At 39.5% G+C, this 26,013-nt stretch overlaps 1 protein-coding gene across 2 annotated transcripts in view; it reads right to left on the bottom strand.

The window, feature by feature from the left end:
* ERBB4 (erb-b2 receptor tyrosine kinase 4) overlaps nucleotides 1-26,013 on the bottom strand; it is a 715,736-nt gene that overhangs the window by 138,195 nt on the left and 551,528 nt on the right. For both annotated transcript variants that reach the window (XM_069983214.1, XM_069983215.1), the window contains exons 17-18: nucleotides 13,496-13,628; nucleotides 7,246-7,368 (exon numbers count right to left, since the gene is read on the bottom strand). In XM_069983214.1, the coding sequence (XP_069839315.1) occupies nucleotides 7,246-7,368; nucleotides 13,496-13,628 (256 nt within the window). The remainder of the gene's footprint in view (nucleotides 1-7,245; nucleotides 7,369-13,495; nucleotides 13,629-26,013) is intronic.

Raw genomic sequence — 26,013 nt, 5'->3', positions numbered from 1 at the left:
GTATACTTACTAGTCCCCTTGCACCCACAGCAATGAGTTAACAGGCTCCCAGACCCCAGCCATATATCATTTTCTCACGGCTTCCTGTTATGTCATGACCTAAGGGAAAACACCCGCTCAGCCAATCAGTGACTGCAACGGTGTACCAGCCCAGTCACTGACTGTTTGAGTGGGGAATCCATCGATTATGTGTCATTTCAGGAGGGAAAGCAGAAGGATGCTGGCAGGGGTCTGGGAGTGGAGACGCAGCACTGCAGGGAGTGGTAAGTATACATTCTCTATTATGTTCCTTACACTGTATTTTTCCCACTGGAGTTCTACTTTAATAACATGATAATAATAGACTGAAAAAATAAGTCTTTACAGGGTAAGGGTAAGTTGACACCGAGCAAATTCCCGCTGTGCTCAGTGTCCCGCTGTCAGTAAATAAGAGGGTGTGCTCTCCTCCTGCCGCAGCTCTCCACCAGCTCTCCGCCCCTCTCCTATAGATAGGCTATGGGACACTAAGACAGGCGGGATTCCGTCCGTTTAACTCAATATGAACATACCCTAATATTGTTTAATAAAAAGCTGGAGGAGGGCCATACTTTTCTTTATAAACAGCTGAACCGTCATTTCCATTTTACTTTCTGTAACCTTCACTGCCATTCTATAAACCTTTTCTTTTTATTTGTCATTGTTAAAAAATACCTATGGATGTAAACAACAGTAAATGTGAGCTGGAAGAAGCTAAGACTTAGTTTCCAATGCAATATATGGAAGGTCAGTACCTTTAAAAAAGTCTTTCTTCTCCATTTCTCTTGGGAGATAACATGTGCGATCTGTTTAGTGCTGAGCCTTGCATGAACCGCTAACTTTAAACACTTAAAATAACTGAGGGCATATTTATAACAGGTCTGAGGTTTGATGTTCTGCCATAGAGACCTCAACCTGAACTGCCCAACCTCCTGTCCTTTCTTAAGCTCATAGAGCAACAACTTGAATATCAATGAATGTTGCTACTGTACATTATTCTGAAAGCATTTTCAGCTGGTTCCACTTACTAAAGTGTATTCTGAGCAGTGGAGAAAGAAATGAACAAACCAGTTAGTTACCACTGGGTGTAATATGACTGTAGCAGACATGGAATTTTTTGCATTGATAGAATTTCATAAAATGGAGTTGCCGACTCCTAACTTTAGAAAATGATATATAGCAGCCATCATCTTGTTCTACACGTGTAGATCATGAATTCAATAAGCAAACCACCTGTCTCAATTCTGTATATGGTTAAAAACCTGGACACTTGTCTGAATCGGCATTTGCATACAGAAATATTTTGCTGTGATAAGAGCAATAAACCCCATCATAACAAAAATGCAAGTAGCAAAAGAAGATATGGATTTTGGACATTTATTTTTTTAATAAGAGTAGCTGTCATCTTCTATGTTTCTATATTTAAATAGTATTAGGGGAAAAGATGTGTCCACCCTTACCTTTCCTTTAGTTTAGTTAGCAATTTCCAATTAAACCAATTGATTTGTTTCATGCAGTTATATGTTTTATTTATATAATAGAGAAGCAAATTAAAACCCACTTTTCTTCCTCAAAAAAACAAACAAACAAAAAAAAAAACAACAACACATACTAGCTTAAAACAGACCAAATATAGACACAAATATACTATGTTTGATCTAGTAAAGATTATGGCTATGTCATAGTACGAGATTTAAACCTCTTAATGATTTTGTGGCAACAAATAAACATAATTAAAATGGGACCCTTTTTAAAACTAGCCCCATTGTGAACCCTGTTGCTTCAGTTGTCAAAAGTCCTTGGAATGATGTGTAAAATACTGTAAACTAATTTTGAACAAGATTAACTATATTAAGTACTGAGAAGCAGGAGGACATACAAATATATATTTACAGCAGATCTGTCAGCTATGACTATGCTGCCCTGTGTAAGGACACAAACAATGCATTCCTGGGAATTGTTTGCGCTGTGAAAGGGCAGTATGTTACAGCTACAGGTCCATACTGCGGGCAACCAAAACGGCACCCGAAATGTTGTGACATTTGGCTTCAAGAAGCCCTGAAAGAATGCAGAGGACTCATACTAATGCATCCATTGTATTCCTTCTCTTCCCACCTCCTGATCCTTTAGTGATTGAATGACTGCTGTGGTTATGTACACATGGAAGGTGTGGTGGCCCCCTTTATATTACTGTGGCTTAGTTCACTAATTAACCTTTAGGTGTTGGCCACATTCCTGGATGGGTGTGATTATTTGTGCTTCCTCCATGAGGTGGAACTCAAGTTGAAATGGACAAAGACAGAGGTAATTAGTGACATTTTGAAGCTAAGTGGGCAAGCGGGCACCATTGAAGGATGATTGAGTTGTCATGAGTATAGGGGAAAACCATCACAAACCAGCCAGTGTTGTTGTCCTGCAAGCAAGGGTCACTCTGAGAAAACTACTGGGCAAAGTTCCTGCTGTTTTGGCAGGTGTGGCTAGATAGGACGGTTTGACATTGTTGTTGGGGGGCCTGTGTTCTTTGGTGGCTATTAAGTCCGCTCCTTCTGCCCTTGAGTACAAGAGACTGGTGCTATTGCCTGGGACTTTAGACATCAGATTCAGCTGGTGCCTTTATAGGGTTAGGTACAGCAGTAATTATTTCCAGTAAAGTATATGTTTTCTGCTGGGATTAAAGACAAGTTTTCTTACTCCCATGTGGCCATTCAGTGACTAATACCAATATCTGCAGTACCACAGTGTCCTCCTGTATTGTACCTCTTGTGGTGCCCCCTTAACCCAGACAAAAAGTCTAGTAGTGCAGAGGAGTATAATGCCTTGCCTTCACTCTATACCCCATTACACACACAGTACATGGCAACCTGTCAATCGCTGAACTGAAGAGGGACAAAAACTCATGAATACAATGTAGTAATACTGTGGTTGTGAGTCTGGTATACTGTCTAAGCACTCTAGCCAAATGAAACATTTTTGAGCCACTTTGGCTAGTAGGAGTATGGACCTGTAGCTGTAATATGCTGGCATTAACTGGATCAGCATATCCAGTTGACACATCTATCATAGTAAGAAAAAGTGAGATCTTTTAAATAAAATGGGGATTTGGGTCAATCCAATGGACACTGATGTCTTTGGCAATATACCTGTCAAATACTGCACTCATCATCTGTCTAAAGCAGGGATGGGAAACCTTCGGCCCCCCAGCTGTGGCAAAACTACAATTCCCATTATGGGAATTGGAGTTTAGCAACAGCTGGAGGGCTGAAGGTTCCCCATCCCTGATCTAGAGTGATGTGGCTGCTGACATTTTTTTTTTTAAATATATGTTGTACAGATCACGGTCAGGAATGTGCAGTGAGCCTGGTGTGAACTGGGCCTGTTTTTACTTTTTGTCTTTTACTTTTTTTTGCCAATGCAGAAGTTACACTGCCCACTGCTAGCCTTGATTGCTGCAGCTGAGCAGTGTTTTTGAATGACAGATGCCCCTACCTGTCCGGAACCTTGAGAATCAGAGCGCCGGTCCAATAAGGATCCCGAATGGGCTCTTGATCCTCATAAATGAAAGCAGAGCCAGTTATTCCCTGCTGGCAATTAAGGTTCATACCCTGATCCCTGCTCCCCCTGTCTACTACTGTGATCCTCGTTCCTAATTCCTCTGTTTGCTTGACTCATTACCTGACCTCCTGCTAGACCTTTTTGACCATCTGTTTGATCCCTGATTTTGTACTGCGTTGTCCGTTTGGTTCTGACTTGGCTTGTTGACTTTCCTTTGTTGTGTTTTTCTGTCTGTCTTGTTCAGTGTTATGTTTATTAAGTGTAGGGCACATCTTTGTGGTTGTCTGCAGCCGACTGAGACAAGAAGGTAGGGTCAGTGGGTGGGTTCAGCCTTATGGTCCACTGTCTCGTCTTGTCTCTACCCCCCCAGTCCTGACAATTACTTAGAAGCCTTTAAAAGCATTAGCACCTGTAATACTGTGATTATACTGGCGGACAGACATAATAATCTTTATACAGAAGTGTCACTTGGGTCAATGCAAAATATGTAACAGAATCTCCTGCTTACCATGTGCCATTTATAACACTGGTGTCCTTTTATATGAAAGAGCGGCCTTTGGGTACCTTTAGGCGATAGAATTGGCAAGTGACTTCTACCTCTGTATCCCCCCATAGCTATGCCTCTGGCTTTATACTTCCACCTGAACATCACATGGACATCTCAAATGCTCTTCCAATTCTTTACATTATCCTGTGACTGTCGAAGCATCTAAAATTGCCATTATTCAGCAGAATCTATTATTATTTAGAGCTATATAATAATCTCTACTAAAATCCATCAGCATATTTATCCTGACAACAAATATGAATGTGTGCTATCGATCTGAAATAACTCATTTTGGCAAGTCAGCTGTTAATTAGAGTGGAAATGTTCAGTGTTAGTCTTAGAGAATCCGTACCCTACTGAAACAGGCACGCGGCTGAGAATATGGCTAGCCCTAGGGACACAGAGAGACGCTTGCCAGATGAATTTCAATGCTGGGTGTTTGCAGAAGGCATACAAGCAAAATGCAAACAGCTTCAGGCCAGAACATCCCCGGATAAAAAAAGTCGCTTTGTCATGTAACTAGATTGTATGCCAGGCAAAACAGGCTGGGGAGTTCACTGCCGCTTCTCCACATGCTGGGCTAAGCTGATATGGCTGCTGCTGAAATGATATCACGGATCTTGTGCCATTCAGCCACCATGTGTTCGACCCCTCTGGTTCATTTAATGTCAAATGAAAACATCCTGTGTGTAATCCAGATGACTTGCCAATGTCTGCGTGTTAACAGCATATCATAATGTACTTACTATTCTAAGACGTGAAAACATTGTAGCAGCAGTTGCCAAACAGTTATGATCTCCAACCAAATTTTAGTCTCATTGCTCATTCTAAAGGACTATATTTAATAGGTAATACCATTTTCAATAGTGATGGCATATTGCTAGACAGGACCATCCCTTTATGATGGAGAACCAACCGGCGGGGCCGATTCTGAGAGGGTACTGAATCAGGGCTGGCTGTAGTGTTTTGGACTGTCTTTCCCTACACAGTGCTGTTCTCTGCCATCCAGCTGGGCAGGAGACTAAAGCCAGCCCCATTCATTTTATAATTTGCTATAAGTGTGCAGTGTCCCACCACAGAGTCCTCTAAAGTAAGAGTATTGGTTATAGGATATATAGGATAGGATATTGTTATACTGTATTTATGTCATTTGTGTTTAAATGTATTAAATTGCCATGTACTGTTATATTCCTATGTATACCTGGCTGTGAGAGATAGCCCATACACTTTCACAAACCTACTGGTGTGGTAAGATCCTCCCTGGCTTTCATTTAGAGTTGGAGGAAGGGTAAGGGGCACCTTACCTCCCACCTTCCATTTTTTAGGCCTTGCCAATGCTACATATCCCAAAGTGTCACACTTATTACAACCTGAGGTTTTATCTGAGAGGAGAAAGTGAGTATTATTTAGTGACTATGGGTAGAAGTTGTGCAAGAGCCCTATAACACATCTAAGACCATCCAAGGCTTCAGGTCAGATCTTGAAATGTTGCAGTTGTCTGTATAGACCTGCACCTATAAGAGGACTTTGCAGTTCAGCTATTGTGAGTACATTTATTCTACATGACAACCTCTGGGAGCCAACCAGTAAGCATACCTTAGTGAAGAGACTGAGCAGTAGAATTAAGTCAAGAAAAGTTAGAGGAGATCAGAGCTTGTTTCAAGGATATGCCACTAGACACTACACAAGGTGTGTGCCCAGGGAGACATTACACTATCTGTGGACTGTGATTGCCCCATTACTGAGACTGGAGTAGTGCTCAAGCATCCAGCCATCCTACTGTCTTTGTCCCTAGTAACATTTCCTTTGGGTCCCTGCACATGTACCATACTTGCAGCATCTGGATACGAGCTGCTGACAGCTTCTGTCCTCCAGGTATGGAGAAAATGGTATGGTGCCTTCTTTGAAAGTGGGGGTAATAGCTCTGGGGCGATATGTGATACCTGAGATGAAGAGATATGATTCTGGAGAAGTTTAGACTGTATTCCTACAAACACAAATCATGGTGCTTGAAGGGCCTCTTTGCCACATATAGAACACCAGTACTATAAATGGCTTTTGGTGGGTGGGGGTCTGTAATAAGTTTCACACTGGGGCCCAGCAGCTCCAAGTTACACCTCTGCAAAGTTCTGCATCACAGCACAATATTATGAATAAGAATGCTTGCTTCTCTTTGTTATGTGTGTTATGTATGAAGTCTGAAAAGTAATTTTAATCAGATAGTCAGACCATCTGCTGTGAATTAGCTAGGAACGATAATATGCTGTAGATATGCACAGAAAGGAAATACTAGTAGACCAAGTCTATTGTTTCAAATAGATGCTGAGATTTTTCCAAGATCTTCCAAACATTGTAATACTCCTTTTATTGCTGGAACATTCTTCATTAGCATACAGTATATGGACAGATTTTGTGCTATTATTGGAACAACTTTCCCGCAATAAATCATTTCAATCAATGCACAAATCATTAGAAGCTAAGCTTTGAATAGCTGTGTGTAGGATACAGTCAGGCAATGATTATGATAATCTGCAAAGAGAAATCTCCCAACATGTCCGCTAAAACAGGTTTTCATCAGTCATAATAAAACATTTGGTTAGTATAGGAGTATTTTATTAAGCATTTTCTAAGCATTGTTGGCAGTGACATCCATACAAGAGAGGGTGGCTCAATCCCCCGTTACTGTGTTGGGTTGTGCCTTATGTTTGTTCCCCCTCCATGCACTTTTCGTGACCTTGAGCCAATTCCCCAATTTAAAAAATAAAGACCCTCTGTTGATAAAAAGCTTACACAGGTCCTAGTAACCCAACAATAAGGAGGATAGGAATTGGCATATACCAGAAAAGCAGAGTGTCTGTAGTCGCTGATCTACTCACTAGCAAGCAAAGTGTACCTGGTGTATCAAAGATGAGAAGAACAACCAGCTCCACTTTCTCCACAGCAGAAAAAAAAAAAAAAGTAAAAACATATCTAAAAAACTTCAAAGCAAGCAGTAAATTGCCTTTGATGATCCTAGACCTGGCGATATGTGTGTGCATGCTACAACTGTGTTTTACAAAAAATAAAAAAATTGAGGGAGATTAATGGGGACAAACACAATACAAACTAACTGCTTATTTCAAAATCCTCACCTTGTATACAGTGCCAAAAGCACCAGAACCCAGAATTTTGACCCTCTTAAGCTCTGTTTCCTTAAGGATCCGCAGTTGGGCTTGATTTGGTGCTGTGCCACTTGGTGTCAATGGTTCCACTAACTGAAAGAATAAAATTGCTATTAAATCATTGCATTGGAAATGAGAACAAACCATTTAGAGACGTGTCATTAACCCAGTACCCAAAATACTTCTTTACTTTGGAAACCATTTATGATACACCTCTGCCAGATAATAAAACATAAATTTTATGCACTGCAGGTCAGCAGGGGCTGCTTGAAAGGGGCTACATCCTCTTCATAGAATACATCTGATTTACATTGCTCATGTTTGATCGCACCATACTTTTCATAGCAGCTGTACTAGGTACAGCAACCTTGTCCTACATACTGTATGTCAGGGAATCTAGCAAAGCCACTATGGCAGCACACACACTGTAATACCTGACAATATAGAGGCTGCAGTGCTTGCTGTAGCACAGTGATCTCTTCAGCTGATTGATAGGGGTGTCATGAGTTGAACCCCCACTAATCTAATATTGATGGCCCACAAGGAGAGACCATCAGTTTTAATAGCCCAGATAACCTTCATACATAAACTGAGCAATGGAACAATATACAGAGATGTTTTATACACCCTGCAGCATGCCCCATGGGAGTATAAATCTGCTGGTAATGTTACTGCAATTTTTTTTGCTTAGACTGATCTTATTTATTATATTTGTTGCCCAATGCCTGAGAGCATTTTTTTTTTACCTTTATTACCATTGGTATTGTACTCTTACATTTGTCTCCACCCACCCTAGTTGCTTGGTATACACTTGCACTCTTGCATTGCGTTACCTGAGCGTTTTATCTTGTGTGTCATTTTGTGATAATAAAGATAGTATTTTTTTTTTTTTTTTTGTACATTGTCCAGCATTTTGTTGCATTTATTGCATTGGTCGGTTTTTATTTAATTTACAAATCTGAATAACTTTCTGGCACTAGTTGAATTGAAATTTTTCTCTCCTGATCACCTCTTTAACCCATAGATGAAACTGGGTCAAAGCTGTACCCATGCCATCCCAGCTGTCAATCAAAGCCAGGTACCCATTGCTTCTGTCGGGATCAGAATAGCATTAACCCTACAGATGCTGCAGTCAGTGAAAAATCTCCTCCTGTTCCCCACCAGGGCTTTGTGAAGTGATTGTAGAGTAATAGTGGTAGACATGGGTTATAGAAGCCTCAGTGAGGCCTCCGATGTTCTGGATATGGAAGTTGGTCAAGCTCTGCCCTAAGGCAGAGTCCAAAGTGATACACTGCAGGGCAGTGTATAAAATAAAATAAACACATAATCCCCATGTCTCCAATGAAAATAATTAGAGATGAGCACATTTATCAAAAGTCTGGGTTTGCACAAACCTAAATGATCATTATTTAAATCCAACTACCTGGAGAAGATGGATACAGCCCTGTTTCTAGGCAGTCCTCAGGCTGCATCCACCTTCTCCAGGCAGCGGGATTTAAATGCCAAGAATTCAAACCTGAACTCACAGAAAGTTCGCTTATCTCTAAAAATAATCAATGTAGGGGAAAAAATCCACATATTAAGTATTGCTGCAATATAATTATGACACAATTTAATGCGCACAGAGAACACCATAAATTCAAAATTAGAAAATGCTAAACTTGCCATTAATTAAATGGGGGCATTTTCCACAAGAAAATCATAAGGATATAAGCCAAATTGTACCACTAACCTAAAGAACAATATGTCATGGAAAGTTTATCTCATAATCACTTGGATAAGTTATGGCATCACAGAGCTTTAACCACATAAAGTGAGACGGGTCAGATTTGAAAAATGGGCTCTGATCCTTAAAGAGTCACTGTCATATTTTTTTTTTTTGCAGAAATAAATAGTCCAGGCGATTTTAAGAAACTTTGTAATTGGGTTTATTAGCCAAATCTGCCATTATCTGCATGTAAAAAGCCTTTTCCCAGGTCCCCCCCTCCTTCCTCTTTTTCATCCACTCTGAAAAATCTGAAAATTGTGACTTGTTGCAGGAGACGTACCCTGTCTGTTCTAGGGAGAGGGGAGGGGGGAGGAGGAAGGAGGGAGTTAGCCGGCAGCAGAAAGCAGATAACAGAGGATTACAGGCACGGAGCTGGGTGACAGCTGTAATCTGAGCTCAGACAGGTCACTGGTGATGGTCACAGAGATATCCCGTGAGGGATTTGTAGATTAACTCTTTGTTGTCCTGTTTTGGTCTTTTCTTTAGCTCTCTCCATAGGAGAACAATGAAGACAGGGGGGAGAGCTTCAAACTGCTTTTTCATGATAAAAATGCATTTTTCGGATAATAAACCCAATTACAAAGTTTCTTAAAATCGCCTGGACTATTGATTTCTGCAAAAAAAAAAAATTCACGACAGTGACACTTTAAGGCCAAATTTAACCTGGTCCTGAAGGGGTTAAGGGGCTAGTATGACTGTAAAGTCCATTGGCTGAAAAAATAAGTATCCAAAAATGAGTTTCTAATTTTAATTTTGACTGATGAAATGATCCCTATCTACTACGGTCTGACTAACACCACCCTCAACTCTACTAGAGGAAGGCAGAATATATGGTAATATTTATAACAAATAATCCATCCCTCAGGTTGACATGGAAGGTAATTATAAAGGACTCTGGAAGTTCTAAAGGATTTAATAGCAATGCAGTATTTCACCTTGTCTCCACAAGGTTAGCATCTACAGCCTCATCTGATCCGTATTCTGCATCGGAAGACTGTGTTTCTTCCTTGTCATACATAAACGCCATATAATATAGGCTGAGGTGAGCTCTGATTTTATGGCAGCGTTATGACTCGTATCTAATTTAATTTCATTATTGATTCTTTTATTTATCAATCTATTTATTTATATGGTTTAATTTTGTAATGTATTTGTGTAGAGATTACATGGTATCAGAATGTCCTTCTCCTATCACGCAGGTGACATTGGTTTTATTGTATATGAAGTTGTGATATTTTATATCTATGAAATTTATCCCTCGCCGGAGGGCAGTTTCTAGCTTTTTTATACATGTTATACTTTTTTTTATACTTATATTTTATACATGTTATACTTTTTTTTATCTATATACTTAGCTATCTATCTCTCCCCGTCTTAATATGTATATCTTGCACACAGTTTACCGGTGTCATTTCAGTAAAAAGGTGTGTGACCCAAATGCACCAAAAAATGTGCCAAACATTTTGTACACAGTTCTCAAGTAAGTCAATTCCTAGTTGTGTAACTTTAGACTGACATTCTTCTGATACCTAACTTTTATCAGTCTGCCTAAGCTACTATGATAAATCTAGGGCATGAGGAGCAAAAAGACGGTTTTAAAGGTGTTATCCAGAATTTAAAAAAGCTACTTTCTTGCAAAAACAGCACCGCTCCTGTCCTCAGGTTGTGTGTGGTATTACAATTCAGTTCCATTCACTTCTATGGAAATAAGCTGCACAACCACACCCAAACCGTGGACAGGAGAGGTGCTGTTTCCAAAATAAATCAGCATGAATATGTGTTCTTTTGGCTGGTATAGCATCTCAGAATTAAAATTGTAATTCTGAAATCCAGAAGCACAGGTAAGATTTTACATAAAGTTTGTGATCAATATTTGGCATATAGAACAGGATCATCTCCAACCATATAATTCTTATGTGCCTTAGAGATATGCCAAAACAGTACTCACTAAGCCAAAACTTCACCAGGTCTATATGCACAATATAATAGCATAATAAGAAAGTGAAGTTCTATATAGTTATATACTTGGAGTTACTTAGATCGGAAAAAAAAGACACATGTCAATTAAGGTCAAGCTTTCTCAGATTATGCATCATTCATTAATACATTATTTATAACCCTCAATGTCATTTCTTGTTAGATAAGAATATAGCCTGTTTTGGAATTCTGTCATTGTAGATGTTATCATCCTTGACTCTTTTTCGGATTTCTGCCCGGAAGTGGACCGCCCTTAGTTGATTACTCTGTATTGGCATAAATTGTATTGAAAGAATGCCATTTGAGCATATACATTTGGCTGGTATACACCAATATACTATTGCCTTAACTGTTATAACTGTAATGAATAATATAGTACAGTCACCTATGCTTTTCTATCTTTTCTATACAACTGTGGGGAAAAAAAATCTAAAAATGTGTAAATCTGTGTAAATCATGTGTAAATCTACAAAAGTTAAAAACACTAACACACTACCCCAAAACCCCTCCCCCAATAAAAGTTGAAATCACCCCCCTTTCCCGTTATATAAATAAAACATATAAAAATAAATAAACAAATAAACATATAATATACCGTAGCGTGCGTAATTGTCTGATCTATTAAATATAACAAGTGTCATTGCGAACGGTGAATGGCGTACACGAAAAGAGGGAAAAAATGCGTGGATTACCGATTTAATGTTACATTATATATATTAAAAAAATGTATAAAAAGTGATCAAAACGTCCGATCTTCACACATATGGTATTAATAAAAACTAAAGATCATGGCGGAAAAAATGACACCCCATACAGCCCCGTAGGTGAAAAAATAAAACTGTTATAAGCGTCACAATAGGCCCATTTTATTAATATTTAATTGCCAAAAAAAGGATTTCATTAAAAAAAATATAGAACATTAGAGAAACCGCGTAAACCTGCTTATAGTTGTGTTCGGACTGACCTATAGAATAATGGTATCATGTCGCTTTTACCATATAGTGCCTTACGTAGACACAGGAACCCCCCAAACGTTACCATATTGCATTCTTTTTTACGATTTCACCAATTTATATTTTTATAAGTAATAATTTTGGAATTCCATCGTACATGTTATGGTAAAATGAAAGACACCATTACACAGTACAATTATTCCTGTAAAAAACAAGCCCTTACATGGCCTGTAGATAGAAAACTGAAAGTGCTGGAGCTCTTAGAAGGGGAGGAGGGAAAAACGGAAACACTAAGATCAAAATTTGCGCGGTCCACTGGGTCATTTTGAGCCTGGTCCTCAAAAGGTTAAAAAAGTCCATTATTACTGCGATTTAACTAACTGCTCTGGCAATGTATTGAACTCAATGGAAAAACTAATGTCCAATGCACACAATGTATTGAATAACAGACATTTTTACCACAGGCTTCAAAATAATGAACAAGATCATTATTTTCGGACGTCTTTTACAAACAGCAGACGTTTTTTATTAGTTCTTCACACACAGTTTTTCTTTTGTCACTGTTCTTTCTCCATTTTTACTATTAAATTCAATAGCCTTTTCAATTAAGCCGAACCCAAAGTCCAATCAGTAAACCCAAAGTAGAATAATGTACCAACAGCAGGGAAGGCTAGACAGCTAAATGACGTCCGTTATTTTAGACTAAAAATGGCAGACGTCATTTTAAATGGAGCTGAAAAAACGTTGCATTTATGATTCCATAAAGTCTCCGTGAATAGAATCCATAGATGTGGTATGAACCTGCATTACTATATATTTTTAAAGATGTATTAATGTTTAAAGAGGGTTAAAGGGAAACTATCACCTGGTTAGAAGCATCTAAAGATTGTAAAAAAACTCAATAAAAACTATTGAACCAGAAACATCCAACCTGCTGATATCTCCATATAGCACATGGAGTTTCTTACCTTCATCTTCAGCCTGTTTTTGGTATATTAGTAGTTCATTTTACCTGCTAATGAGGCATTTTGATTAACTGGGGGCTGGTGCTCTGACATCATTCCAGCCCCTGTACACAAAAAAACCCTCATTAACATCTTAAATGAACTAATATCAATCCAAATCAAGGTGCTAAGGATCAAGGTAAGATATTTACCTTCATCCTCATTGCCACATGTGCTATAGGGAGATATCAGCAGGTTAGAAGCTTCTAACTTAATAGTTTCCCTTTAGAAAGAAAAAAAAAAGCTTAAAAATCCTTCAATGTATTGCAATATTAATTGGACGATAAGAATTTATTGTAAAACTTTAGACATTTCCTAAAGATAAAAAAAACTAAAACATTGAGCTGAAAACCTTTTGCAAACAGACAACAAACAAGACAGTAAAAAAAGCCTATGGTATAACATCAAGTACTGTACTTTATAAAACAATGGGTTACAAAAAAAAAAAAAAAAAAAAGCAATGTGACTCTGAGCGGCAATCTTTGATTGTTGCTTGGTGCTTGGTGGCAGGATCTTACCTCTGTCTCTAGAAACCTGCGCAAGGCTCTCTTCTTTTTTATGCTTTTTCTTCTAATGTAGACTGCAAAGGTTAGTCCCATGATGACTATAATAAATAACCCTCCAATAACACTTGCAGCGATCAGGGGAGTTCTAGCATTAAAAACAGAAAACACAGGATTCAGTTACATAGCTGCCAAAGCAGTGAAGACACAAAGATAAATACTATATGCAACAGGAATACTGATAGAAACAATGTATTAGACAAATAAGCCCGCAGAATTATTTTATTTTCTAAGTACTGTTCATGTTAGATAATAATAATGTTAGATAATAAAGTGTTGTCGGATGTCTAGTAGATAACACCTTGTAGTCGACTCTTTTAGGTAAATGTTTAGTTGTTGCATGTGTTTATGAGGAGTAGCTCTACTTTTGGCCATGATATAATTTGTATATGGCATCTTTCACTAGATTTCTGCCCTGAAGGCTCCTTCTCTAATTTTGAGTTGTCCCTAAGCCTGTGGGTGGAAAACAGCCTATATGATATTACCCAAATGCTCCACACATAGAGAAAAGATCATGCTCCCCTATATCTCTATAGTTTACTCTAATTAGCAGCAGCAGTAAATAGGACATTACAGAGCAGTACTGAAAAGTATAAGCCATGAGATTTCATCCCAGCACGGTACTCTTTCTGCAAGCTCTCTGTTTACTTCTGTATTTCTCCAGGTACTTTTTCTTTCCCTCTGCCCTGTTCTGACATCATAGGCTTGTATGGGCAACATGCAACCTGATATCTCAGTGAGTTTTATTGGTTGGGGTCTAAGACCCCACCACCACCAATATTTACTATAAGAATCCAGGAATAATAAGCGCTTCTCCCCATATTTTGCTTCTTGCTGTATAAAACAAGCTCCATAGACTTTCATTAGAATTTAGCTCCTGGAGAAACAGTGAGACTGGGAAATAAGCACTTAGCGGAGCACATCTCCTTATTCAATCTAGCAAACAGTGGAGGTCTCAGCATCCAGACCCCAACCAATGAAAACTTTTGACATGTCTCTGTTACATACATTTTTTTTTTAAGTGACAAGCTTCATGTAGTTAAAGCGACTCTGTACCCACAATCTGAGCCCCCCAAACCACTTGTACCTTTAGATAGCTACTTTTAATCCAAGATCTGTCCTGGGGTCCGTTCGGCAGGTGATGCAGTTATTGTCCTAAAAAACAACTTTTAAACTGGCAGCCCCGTGCTCAACGGGTGTGGCATAGTTTGCATATGCATTAGGCTAGCACAACATCTCTGTCCCTCCACCCCGCCCTCGCCATCATTAGGAATGCTCCAGACAGATTGTCTCCTATTCGTCAGCTGTGTGAATACTGAACATGGGTTGGATCGTTAAGGCACCTGTGCAATTTTCAGACAGGAGAAAATGTTCCAGTGGCATTCCTAATGATAAAGAGGGTGAGGAGGAGGGATGGAGGGGTGGTGCAAAGTTAGGTCACAGATACTTCCGTTGGCCATGGGGCTGCAAATTTAAAAGTTGTTTTTTAGGAAAATAACTGCATCACCTGCCGAACGGACCCCAGGACAGATCTTGGATTAAAAGCAGCTATCTAAAGGTACAAGTGGTTTGTGGGGGGGGGGGTAAGATTGTGGTACAGAGTCGCTTTAAGTTGTAGTAGAGTAGCAATGTGAGTAACCCTTATTACAAAAAGAGACAAGCATTGATGGATCCAAATAGCTACAAGAAATAGAGATGCAGAAGACAAAACCAAACCAAACAAAAACAAAAAAAACAACAGACGGTATTGTCTGGAGCCGGCCAGGTCCCCATCTCACTGGGCAATGTGGCTGGACCCTTGCCGACGGCATCCCTGGCAACCGGCCCAGCTGGATGCAAGAAGGGCGCTCAGTTGCTAGGGGCACGTCGGCTCATTCATTTGATGTTGCCTATATGTTTCAGCCCCCAATCACAGGCTGGGGCTGGGACTCCTGTCTCCATAAATAAACTCCTATCTCAGTCCTTACTTGCCTGCGATAGAGCCTCATACCCCGAGTGTATCTTGACTTAGTGTTCCTTCCTGATTGTTATTCTGGCTTATTCTGGCTTTTTACTTTTGACTACTCTTTGGATTTTTTTTTTTGTACCACACAGACCACTAATTGCCGGAAAAAAAAAACCTGACCTTGCTATTCTTGTGTTTTGTTTGTCTTTCCGTATTCTCTGTCACACCTGAATAGGCTAGGGACTGACGACCAGTTGTCCATTGCCATCTAGGACAGTCCAAGCAATTAGGCAGGGACAGCAGGGCAGGTGTCAGTGCCAGGAGATCACCTGTCTAGTGTCACCCAGTTCCCTAGTCCTAAGAGGTACATTATGATGAAATCATGTGCCAGTTAACTAACTCAACCCTGCTACATCTGCTATCTCGACAACTCACTATTACCAAACACAACCAGTTATTTTAAAACTTCTCACCTCTAATTTATCCTGCCATTCGATGATCAATAGAATTTAGGAGCCGCATTAGCCTGTGCTATTTACACGGATTCTAATTAACGCTTTATCCTTATGATTTTAATTAGATGTCATGGATGATGTTAAGTAGTAAAGCAGTTACATTTTATTGCAAAACCAATGTGCGCCAAAGAGAGAACGAGGGTTTTAAATACACCCACGTCTCGCCTGTGACTCAACAATGAGCAGGGCTGCAGCGGAAGCTACCAACATCAGCAGTTTTATCACTGATAAAGAAGTCTATGAAAAGTCTGCCCCACACAACAACTAATAGAGAGGTGGCTTACTATACATAAAGATAGGCAGTCAATTATCTCTTTAATAAAGCGATGCTCTGATTACAAAGACCCTGCAGTTTGCTTCCCCCGTGCATTAACTGTGCTACAGAAGGAGTACAGGGTTTTCATAGGATTACAAAGCCTTAAGAACCTCAATGGTGTAGTCTTATCTCATTACTGGATGCAGTATTAACTTAGGAAGAATGGCGTGCTAATTCAGCCCGGATACAATGCAACAAGGTGAAGAATTGCAGTCCCGATAACACTAATACTCTCCCAGCATGGGAGCTATGCCTGTGAATTACATAAACACTCAGTCAATAATGTTCATTACTGCAGTATTCTGTGGAAAAATACAAACAGAACAAGTGTTCCCATTCATTCTACATACAGCTGTGATGTCCTTCTCACGATGGACGTTGTGTGGGAGGGATAATGATGGTGTGTACTATGGTTATATAAGTATTACAACGAACAATCAACACAATTTCATCAACCTTTTGGAACAGCCGTTAAAAGAGCTAATATGTCTGCTCATAGCCAGGAAGTGGTGAGGGGCCTCAGAGAAAAAAGTAGGGCCCATTATAAAAACACCAAACCCCTAACCAACAGGAGAACTTGGTTTGTGTTTGCATCTATTTCCATTCTATGATACTTGGTTTATTCCTTTTCTGCGCTGTGACGTACAGTAATATTACAAAATGTTGAACAGATCATTCCTGCATAATAGTATGTCACAGTGAGGGAGCAATGCAAACAATAAGTATTTTTTAACTATTTATGTATTTTTTCGAGCCTGCTGGCATTTGCACCTTCTAGAAGAATCTGCAACCGTTCTGGAGAATATGGCTTCTACTATTCCTTCTACACTATCGCACACCTTTTCATATTCCAATGATGACATAAACAGAATACTGGGCTGAATAAAAGGTGGTGCTTCTTTTCTCAGCGTTCCACTTGTTGGCGATGTACAGAGATCTTATGAAGCAGAGTCTAAACGGTTAACCCGCCTAGAACTGCATACTGGAACACTGGCTCACTACTACAGAAACCACAGGATTCCCACGGACATTCTTCCAGATGAAGCCAAACCCAATCTTCACTCCAAATGCCGAATTTAAGAGGAAATTCGAACAGATTTCTAATAAATACTGCCAGGATCTCATCTTATTAAATATAGAGTTCTTACAAAAAGAGTTAGTGTCGGTCCGCAACAAAGTGCAAGAACTGGATGACACACTGAAACGGATCTGTGCTGCTGAAAGCTATACCACGTTTATGGAAAAACATCTGATCCTTATTAACAAGTTTAAGAAGGATCTGCGGGAAAGTTTCCGCCACAAGTGGTACAGAGATAGAGAGGATTACTCCATAGGCTGGGTCTACACATGGGGCGGGTGGACGCAAACACTAGCAGCACATCTGATGCCCAAGTTCAACAACAAAAAGAAAACCATGATATAGCTGATGTACCCGGGATCAGCAGTGCACACCACAGCACTGCGGACAATGCACTTCTTTATATATTTTTTTGTACATGTGCTTTCATTTTTGACATCACATACATTGAGCCAATGGTTATACTTTAAAGTCTACCCTATCAATGTTGACATCCAGCTTATATACGCGCCATAGGCCAGATCACTTGACATAACGGAAACTGGTTAGCCAGATGGTGACTCTCTGACCGACATCCCTTTCCCTAGTATACAGCTCAAGATATAAGTGCAGCAGGTACCAACTCATAGTCTACGTACCTTGATTTATGATGTAATGTCAGATCCTCCAGGCCATTATTTGAACTGTTATACGTGCTGGTCTATGTTGGCGATGTGTCCCTGTAGATGGGTGGTACACGATGAGACCCCATCTATTCATATCTTTTTATAATCACAGCACTGAACACTGCACATTGAGTTATATATTTGCACTGTAAAAATGTTTTTTTGCTGATCTTGTATCCATACATATATTTTTATCACTTCACACTATTCACACTTGTATATTGCTTTGTATTGTTTCACGTGTGATTTATTACTTTGACCAAAGTATAATGTATAGAAGGTATGTATTTCCTATCATTTATGGCTTCAGAGAGATTGAAACATTGCACTGTAATTTATTTGGCACATGCTGCAATAAAGACACACAAAAAAAGAAGAAAAAGAAGGAAAAAAAAAAAAAAAACATTTTTGTGCTCTTGCACTGATCTAAAAAACTGCCAGAATTGCAAAATCAATCTGCTAAAAAAAAAAAAACTACAAAAAAACAACCCATCACGATGCTATATCAATGAGTAAACAACATTAAAAGAGAAAACATTGTTTTATTAACTTTAATAACTAGAGATGAGCGAACCTCGAGCATGCTCGAGTTCAACCAAACCCTAGTGTTCGGCATTTGATTAGCGGTGGCTGCTGAAATTGGATAAAGCCCCAAGGCTATGTGAAAGACATGAATATAGTCATTGGCTGTATCCATGTTTTCCAGACAACCATAGAGTTTTATCCAACTTCAGCAGCCACCGTTAATCAAACGCTTGGGCATGCTCGAGGTATGTCTTTGTTTTTGTTTTGTTGTTTTTCTTATTGTGACGTTTGTCATGATACCAATTCAATACTGGGCAGTCTATGGAAGACATAATCTCATGAACAAAGAAAAAACTCAGCTCACCATAGGTGGTTTGTTGTGTGATGGTGGACGTTCAGGCAGGAGCAAGTGGAGTAGTAGCGGGCCGCACCCGGTGATAATAGTAAGAAGGAGGAGAAGATCCACAGCGTCCCAAAAAAGTTTTGTTGTCTTTATTATGAGGCATATAAAAAGTTACAAAAGATAAAAACGTAGGCCTACATGTTTCGGGGAAACACACCCCCTTGATCACGGCAGTACAGACTTTCACAGAATCACAGGTATATATGCCAAACATTTAGATGCAGTGGGGAAGGGAACGCCCCGTGGGTGGGTGTGTTTACGTATGTGATTAGACACAATTGCTAAATGCTGGACATAACACATGACTACTAGTGTGCACAATGCATATCAGACAGATGAGAGAAACATGAAAAAAAAAAAAAAAAAAAAAAACACGTTTAAAAAAACAAAAAAAAAAAAACACACACACACACAAAAAAATGTTATGTTGTTTATCTTGCCTGGTGCTCTGATTGCAACATACAATATGTTGGCAGCACAAAAAGGAAACTAAAACAAAGGATTGCTGAGCATATTGCTGATGCATCAGCCGCATCACGTTTTAACTCCCGCAAAGCCATGTCAGGGTTAACTCGACACTTTTTTGATGTCCACCAGGGGGAGTGCTGCTCTCTTCGAGTCATCCCTATAGAACGAGTGTTTAAACCAAAACGAGGAGGAGATTGGGTCCGCCTCCTACGCAAGCGAGAGGCTTTTTGGATTCTCCGCTTAGAAACCAGGACACCTAAAGGTTTAAACTTCAAAACGGACCTATCATATCTATACTGATGATTGATGTTCTGTTTATTTATTTTTTTTTATTTTTTTATTTTTTTTTGTGTGTGTGTTTTTTTTTGTTTTTTTCCCTTTTTTTTTTTTCATGTTTCTCTCATCTGTCTGATATGCATTGTGCACACTAGTAGTCATGTGTTATGTCCAGCATTTAGCAATTGTGTCTAATCACATACGTAAACACACCCACCCACGGGGCGTTCCCTTCCCCACTGCATCTAAATGTTTGGCATATATACCTGTGATTCTGTGAAAGTCTGTACTGCCGTCATCAAGGGGGTGTGTTTCCCCGAAACATGTAGGCCTACATTTTTATCTTTTGTAACTTTTTATATGTCTCATAATAAAGACAACAAAACTTTTTTTGGACGCTGTGGATCTTCTCCTCCTTCTTACTATGGAAGACATGTTGCCAATGAAAAACATCTGTCAGAGGCATCCATCACAGAAAAAGAGAATGAAAATGGATATATCTTCTTAGGCTAGCCATACTTCTGGGACTTTAATGTGCAACACATGACGAGTCAAGTTCCTAAAGAGTACGGACAATCAGATCAAAAACATACCAGACTAAACTGGTATCACTCTTTTACAGAAAAACCTATGAGTTTACACACAGTTTGGCATGATTGGCAAGATCATCTCAAACACTGGGTTCTTCAACCACGGTCAGGTGAAAAAAAATAGCACAGTTGATCAGATTTTTGGCAGTCAAAAATCTGCCTTCTGTTGCATGACTTTCAGAGAATGGTTAGCCCAAACTGTTAATTTCAGTCAACTGTTATCTTAGGTGTATTTTAGGATATGATGTGTTTAGAGACAAGTTAAAGACAACCTGTCACACCAGCCTGCTGTTGTATCAGTGGTAAGTTCTGCTGTTAAACCAGAAGTTTGGCTCTCCTTGGATAACAACCGTAATGTGTGTGGCCCCCATTGGATCCAGTGGAGGTTGCATGCATTTCAGTCTCATTATGTGTTGGTATCAAAGGAGAACTGAACTCCAAGTTTAAGAGATGAATTTGCTGCTGATCTGGTAGTATGCTAGCGTGACAGGTACACTTCAAGGCAGGGCATACAATTTTTATGCTAAAGCGGTGCCATTTAAAAATACCCATCCGACAATTAACAAGTCCTCAGGCGCGAATGCATGTGAAAAAAAAACTTTACTGTGCAGGAGTAGCATTTTTAAAAATTCTTTTTCAGGTATCTCCACTGGGGAGATGGTTTCTCATGCAGTATGAATGCAGGCAAACCTAGTAAACTGAATTGTCATTTTCTATAGAGTTTGGTCTGACACTGATTTCTCCTAGTTATACAAAGGTATGAAGGTATGTCTCTTATCTTCATTCTCTGCGTTGTTTCTGTGCACTCAGTCTTTTAAGTGCAGAGATAAGACCGTTTGGAGCACTAAGGCATCATTAAGAACACTGTCCCGTTCCCATAGTGCCGATCCGCCCCTTTTATTGATTATCAATGGGGATGGCTGGCCAGAGGCGGGTCGCATTGGTGCTGTTGAGGTGGGGCCGTGCTCCTAATGGTCTAAACGGACAGGGGGTTAAATGACTAAGTGCACAGGAAAGGCACCAAGTATAAAGGTAAGAGATGTCCCTTCATCTTCTATGCCTCCTGTGCAATAAGGGGCTATCGGCAGGTTATATGTGCCTTACCTACTTATAGTTCCCCTTTAAATTCCATTGGAAGCCAATCTGCCTATCAAAGTACTCACTCATTATTCATCTGTAATACGTTTTGTATCCAAACATTGCCTTGGTTGGATCCATGGTTTCTGTTACCTAATGGGTATCTGGAAATCCTCTGTATATTGTGTAATGATAGAGAGTATCATAGATTTCATTACATTGTGTGCAAGTGCCTCTAGTCTAGATGTTCCCAATCAAACATAGCATGGAACAATTGTCTCAAGCATCAGAACTGTATAATTAGACATTAAAAAGGAAAGAATACACATTATGTATATAGATCTCTCATATTACGGTCTGTACCATATCCAATGGTCCAGAAAATCTCTGTTGGATATTCTCTTTATGCAGTGAACTTATGAAGCATGTCTCAGTATAACATAGCGACCCCTTTAGGCGATTGCACAGTGCAAAGGTGAACAGTTCATAAGCAGAAAACCACAAACATGTTAAACATAAAGCTAGAGCGAGTTGGCAATTCGGATAACGCTTTGCATCTTAGCAACGATCTCATCAAATGGAAGCCATTTAGCAAGATGGGTGATTTTCTAAGCCTGGAAGCTGCAGCCACTGTCGAAATTCCTCTTAATGCAGTAATTTCTGATAATTGCCAGAGCGCAAATTTAGAACAACAATTTGCTGAAAAGCCACAAAGTACATTTATCTCCCTAGAACAGGTGGCAAATGTGTGCAGAAATTAGCCACAAATTAGCAGGTATTAACCTTTTAGTCACTACACTTCCAAATGTTTTAATTCGCTAAACTGAGGTATATTTCCAGTTTTATGGGTTGGCGTTTTGAGTGAAATATAGGACCATCATGCGGACAATTATTTAATCAGGATGACAAGGACAATAATAGAGCGCATAACATATTCCCAATGCCATTCCAATATGCACTCCCAATTTGGATCTGTAACGTTAAATCATATACCAGTAGGCATCCATTTATCATTTTCATATCTAATAAAAGGGCCCATATGTGCTGCAATTTCAGTGCAAAAAAGTAACCACACATTGCAGAGTTGGTTGGCTCCTTACCAAATAATAGTCATCTCAAAGTCAAATGGAACAATGCAATTGGTTGCGGTCCCAAAGCTATGGTCAAGAACTCCCATTAGATTGTGCCTTTCAACCTGCTATTTCACTATATGAAAGGTTCTTCTAAAAAAAAGGGACTTTATACTTAATTATTAATGTATTACTTTATAATTCGTAAAGCATCTGCTAGCTCTTGACACCAGAAGCAACTTGTACGAAGTTCAATAGCTAAGAAAAGAGGTTTTCTCACCTTGAGAAGAGATTGGAATTGGCAATGTATAGAAACAGTTATAGTGCTAATATATTCCACTGTGTTGAGAGTATCATTATTCATGACAAACTCTGTCACTTGTGGAGCTTACAATCTAATTGTCTCTGTATGAGACATACTACAGCCAGGAGGCCAGTTTAGTTATCAGGATATTTTCTGGAGTGTGAGGCGTGTCCAGCCTCAGTCAGTGATTGGCTAAGCAGGCACTTCCTGATGTCTTGACTTAGTTAGTGATTGGCTGGGGGTTGAGAGGAGATGACAATTTCTGCTGAAGTCTTAAAAGCAGGAAGAAGCAGTAACAAGCAAGGACTGGATGATGTCAGACTGAAAACTGTGACGGATGTATGGCTGTTTTTTTTTTTTTTTACACCACCCATAGACATATAAAAATAATGTATGTCCCCTGGTTAAACCCCTCAAGTAATAATAATAATAATAATAATAATAATAATAATAATAATAATTCAATTAATCCAATTATTTGCTCCAGCGTTATTACCACTCTAGACTGTCTGGTGCAATGGCCCAGGTGACATTCCTGTACATTTAGAATGCAGCAGGCAACCACTAGCCTCCCCAGGCAAATAGCAGAACTAGACTGGGAGCTAATAGAATGGGAGCATTTATTTTTTAACTTTGTTTTGCCCCAGGAAGTTTTTTCATAGGTTTTATTCTTATTATACAATATGTTTAATATAGGTAAAAGCTTATTTTTCAATGTTGTTCACCAACCTGTGGCTCTTGTGCTACTACAAAACTACAACCACTAAAAGTGGTTTCACTTGGGGAGTGGAAACATAAAAGTGTCCCCACTTCTGATTTTGGCTCAAAAACTGCTGTGTGTGAAACCAGCATAAAACATTGGCCTAGATGGACTAATGTGTCTGCACTACACTTCTGGTTTTTGATTCTGGTTTTGTGTCTCACAGACTTTGTGGTGCATTTACTATTCCTTTGCTCCAAGATCTGGCATATTGTGGGGGATTTTATCAAATTAGATAAATTAGGCTCCACCCCCTTCTCCAACACGGGGTAAGTTTACTTTATTATGTAAAAACAGCCATTGCCTGTCCATAATGTAAAAAACACCCCTTGCCTGGAATAGCTCTTTAAGGCTATGTTCACACACTATAAGACACCGGCCGTGCTGTGACCTGGCCAGGTCAAGGGAAAGATCATCCCGGCCAGTACCGCAGTACCGGCCGGATGATCTTTAGGGCCGCAGAGTTCTGATGCATCCGTGCGCACCCGCATGAGAACTCCCCACTGCATAGTATGGGCCGAGCGGCCGGAGCCACTCTTCTGCATAGTGTGCACTGACAAAGTTTTCTGTCCATAGTGTGCACTGACAGGTTATTCAGTGAATAGCGGCCGCAGAAAACTGACATGTCAGTTTTCTATGGCGCTGCGAGAGATCCCGGCCGGAGAGTATACTATTCGCATACGCTCTGGCAGGGATTCCATAGAGGCCAGGTAACGTATATTTTCGTATTAATCACAGCCGCTGTTGCAATCGGCAACAACGGTCATAATTTTACGAAAATATACACTGTGTGAACATAGCCTAAGGATCTAAATCTGTATAGTCTACAGAAAATGAGGGAAGCGTTTTTAATAAAAAAAAAAAAAAGCCATAAACAACATAGTTAGAGGTTAGAAGATCAGAAGCACCATGAAAAATATCATTTCACTGATAGAGCAGCAGATGCTCGGAAAAAAAACTTCCAGCAGATGTGGTAGGTAAATCTAGAGTAAATAAATGTACACCTGCCTGGGATAAATATATTTATTTATAACATAATTACATAACAAGAAAAAAAATACTATAAGGGCAAACTAGATGGACCAAATGGTCTTTTTCTACCAACAGTCTTCTATGTTTCAATGTAATCTGTTTCAATGTAATCACATTCCCAGATTTGGTATTTTTGGTGCAATGTTGGCACAGCTCTCTAAAAACGGTCTTATATGACTTCAGCCACCTTTGCTGTGAGATTTCTACAATTTTGTTAACACTTTTTTGCCAACCAAAAATTGGCTGTGGTCTTGTTAGAAGGGTGTGGCTTCTGATGAAAGGGGCATGGCTTTGTGTTTGCCAAAAATTGGGCTAAATTCTGGTGCCAATGGTTATTCTGAACCTAGATCGTTTTTATGCGCACCAACCATATTTGGTAGTTTCAGTAAACCAGGGCCATTGTGTCAGAAAAGATTTCAATGTTTGGTTCAAATCCCGAACACGAACATTAAAAAAAAAATGATCAGCTTATCTTCGACGAACATTCACAAACAAATAATAAATGTACAGTAGAAGCGTATGTATTTCGGTAAATATGTAACAGCAGAGGAATCTTTTATTTACCTGTGCATATATACACAATGAAGTGCATATATGTATCACGCAATACATGCGAGGAATGCTAGGCTGCAGCGTACAGTCAGCTGAGCAAGTCAAGATGCGAGTCTCTCCTTTTTGGCTTTGGAGAACTCAAATACATTGTGAAGATAATGGACAGGCTGGACTATGATGGATGCCTGGTTACTAAAGGGTTAAGAAATTAATCCTTTTAGTGCTTGAATGCTGCATTCTGTCACCTTCCCTACACTGACAATTTTGCAATGTTCTAAACCCTACTCTGTCATCTCTCCCTCCCTACATTGACAACTACCACTGTGAATATTGCTGGTAAACAAAATTCTGATACTATCCTTGCTCATTTCACTCTCCCAACTGAACGGCACAAGAATCAAGAAAGACAATTCGCCTCAGCGTCACGTTTTTATAGCGTGTATGTAACATACGCAATGACACTAATTGTACAGCCAATCACAGTTATGCCAATAGTGAACATGGCTACTAGACTTAACAAAAAGAATGTTCAGCAGGGCACTCACCATAAAACTTGACTTTATTTTAATCCATTAAAATTCCATTATAATATGATAGATGGCAGACCGCCAGCACCTCGAGGTAGCTTGACAGCTGTTCTGTGTGCGTCAGCACGCTTCTGACTCTTCTGGAGAAGCGTGCTGACGCACACGAAACAGCTGTCACGCTACCTCAAGGTGCTGGCGGTCTGCCGTCCATCATACTCTAATGGAATTTTAATGGATTAAAATAAAGACAAGTTTATGGTGAGTGCCCTGCTGAACATTCTTTTTAGTTTAGTGATGTTTACATGGAACCAGTTTTTCTCAGGAGTGAGCACCCCATTAGTGACATTTTACTGGCAATTATCAGCCCTTA

The sequence above is a fragment of the Dendropsophus ebraccatus genome, chromosome 9 (genome assembly GCF_027789765.1).
Source record: "Dendropsophus ebraccatus isolate aDenEbr1 chromosome 9, aDenEbr1.pat, whole genome shotgun sequence".
NCBI lineage: Eukaryota > Metazoa > Chordata > Amphibia > Anura > Hylidae > Dendropsophus > Dendropsophus ebraccatus.
Note: the sequence above shows the minus strand (reverse complement) of the source record. Positions and strands in the feature narration are given on the sequence as shown.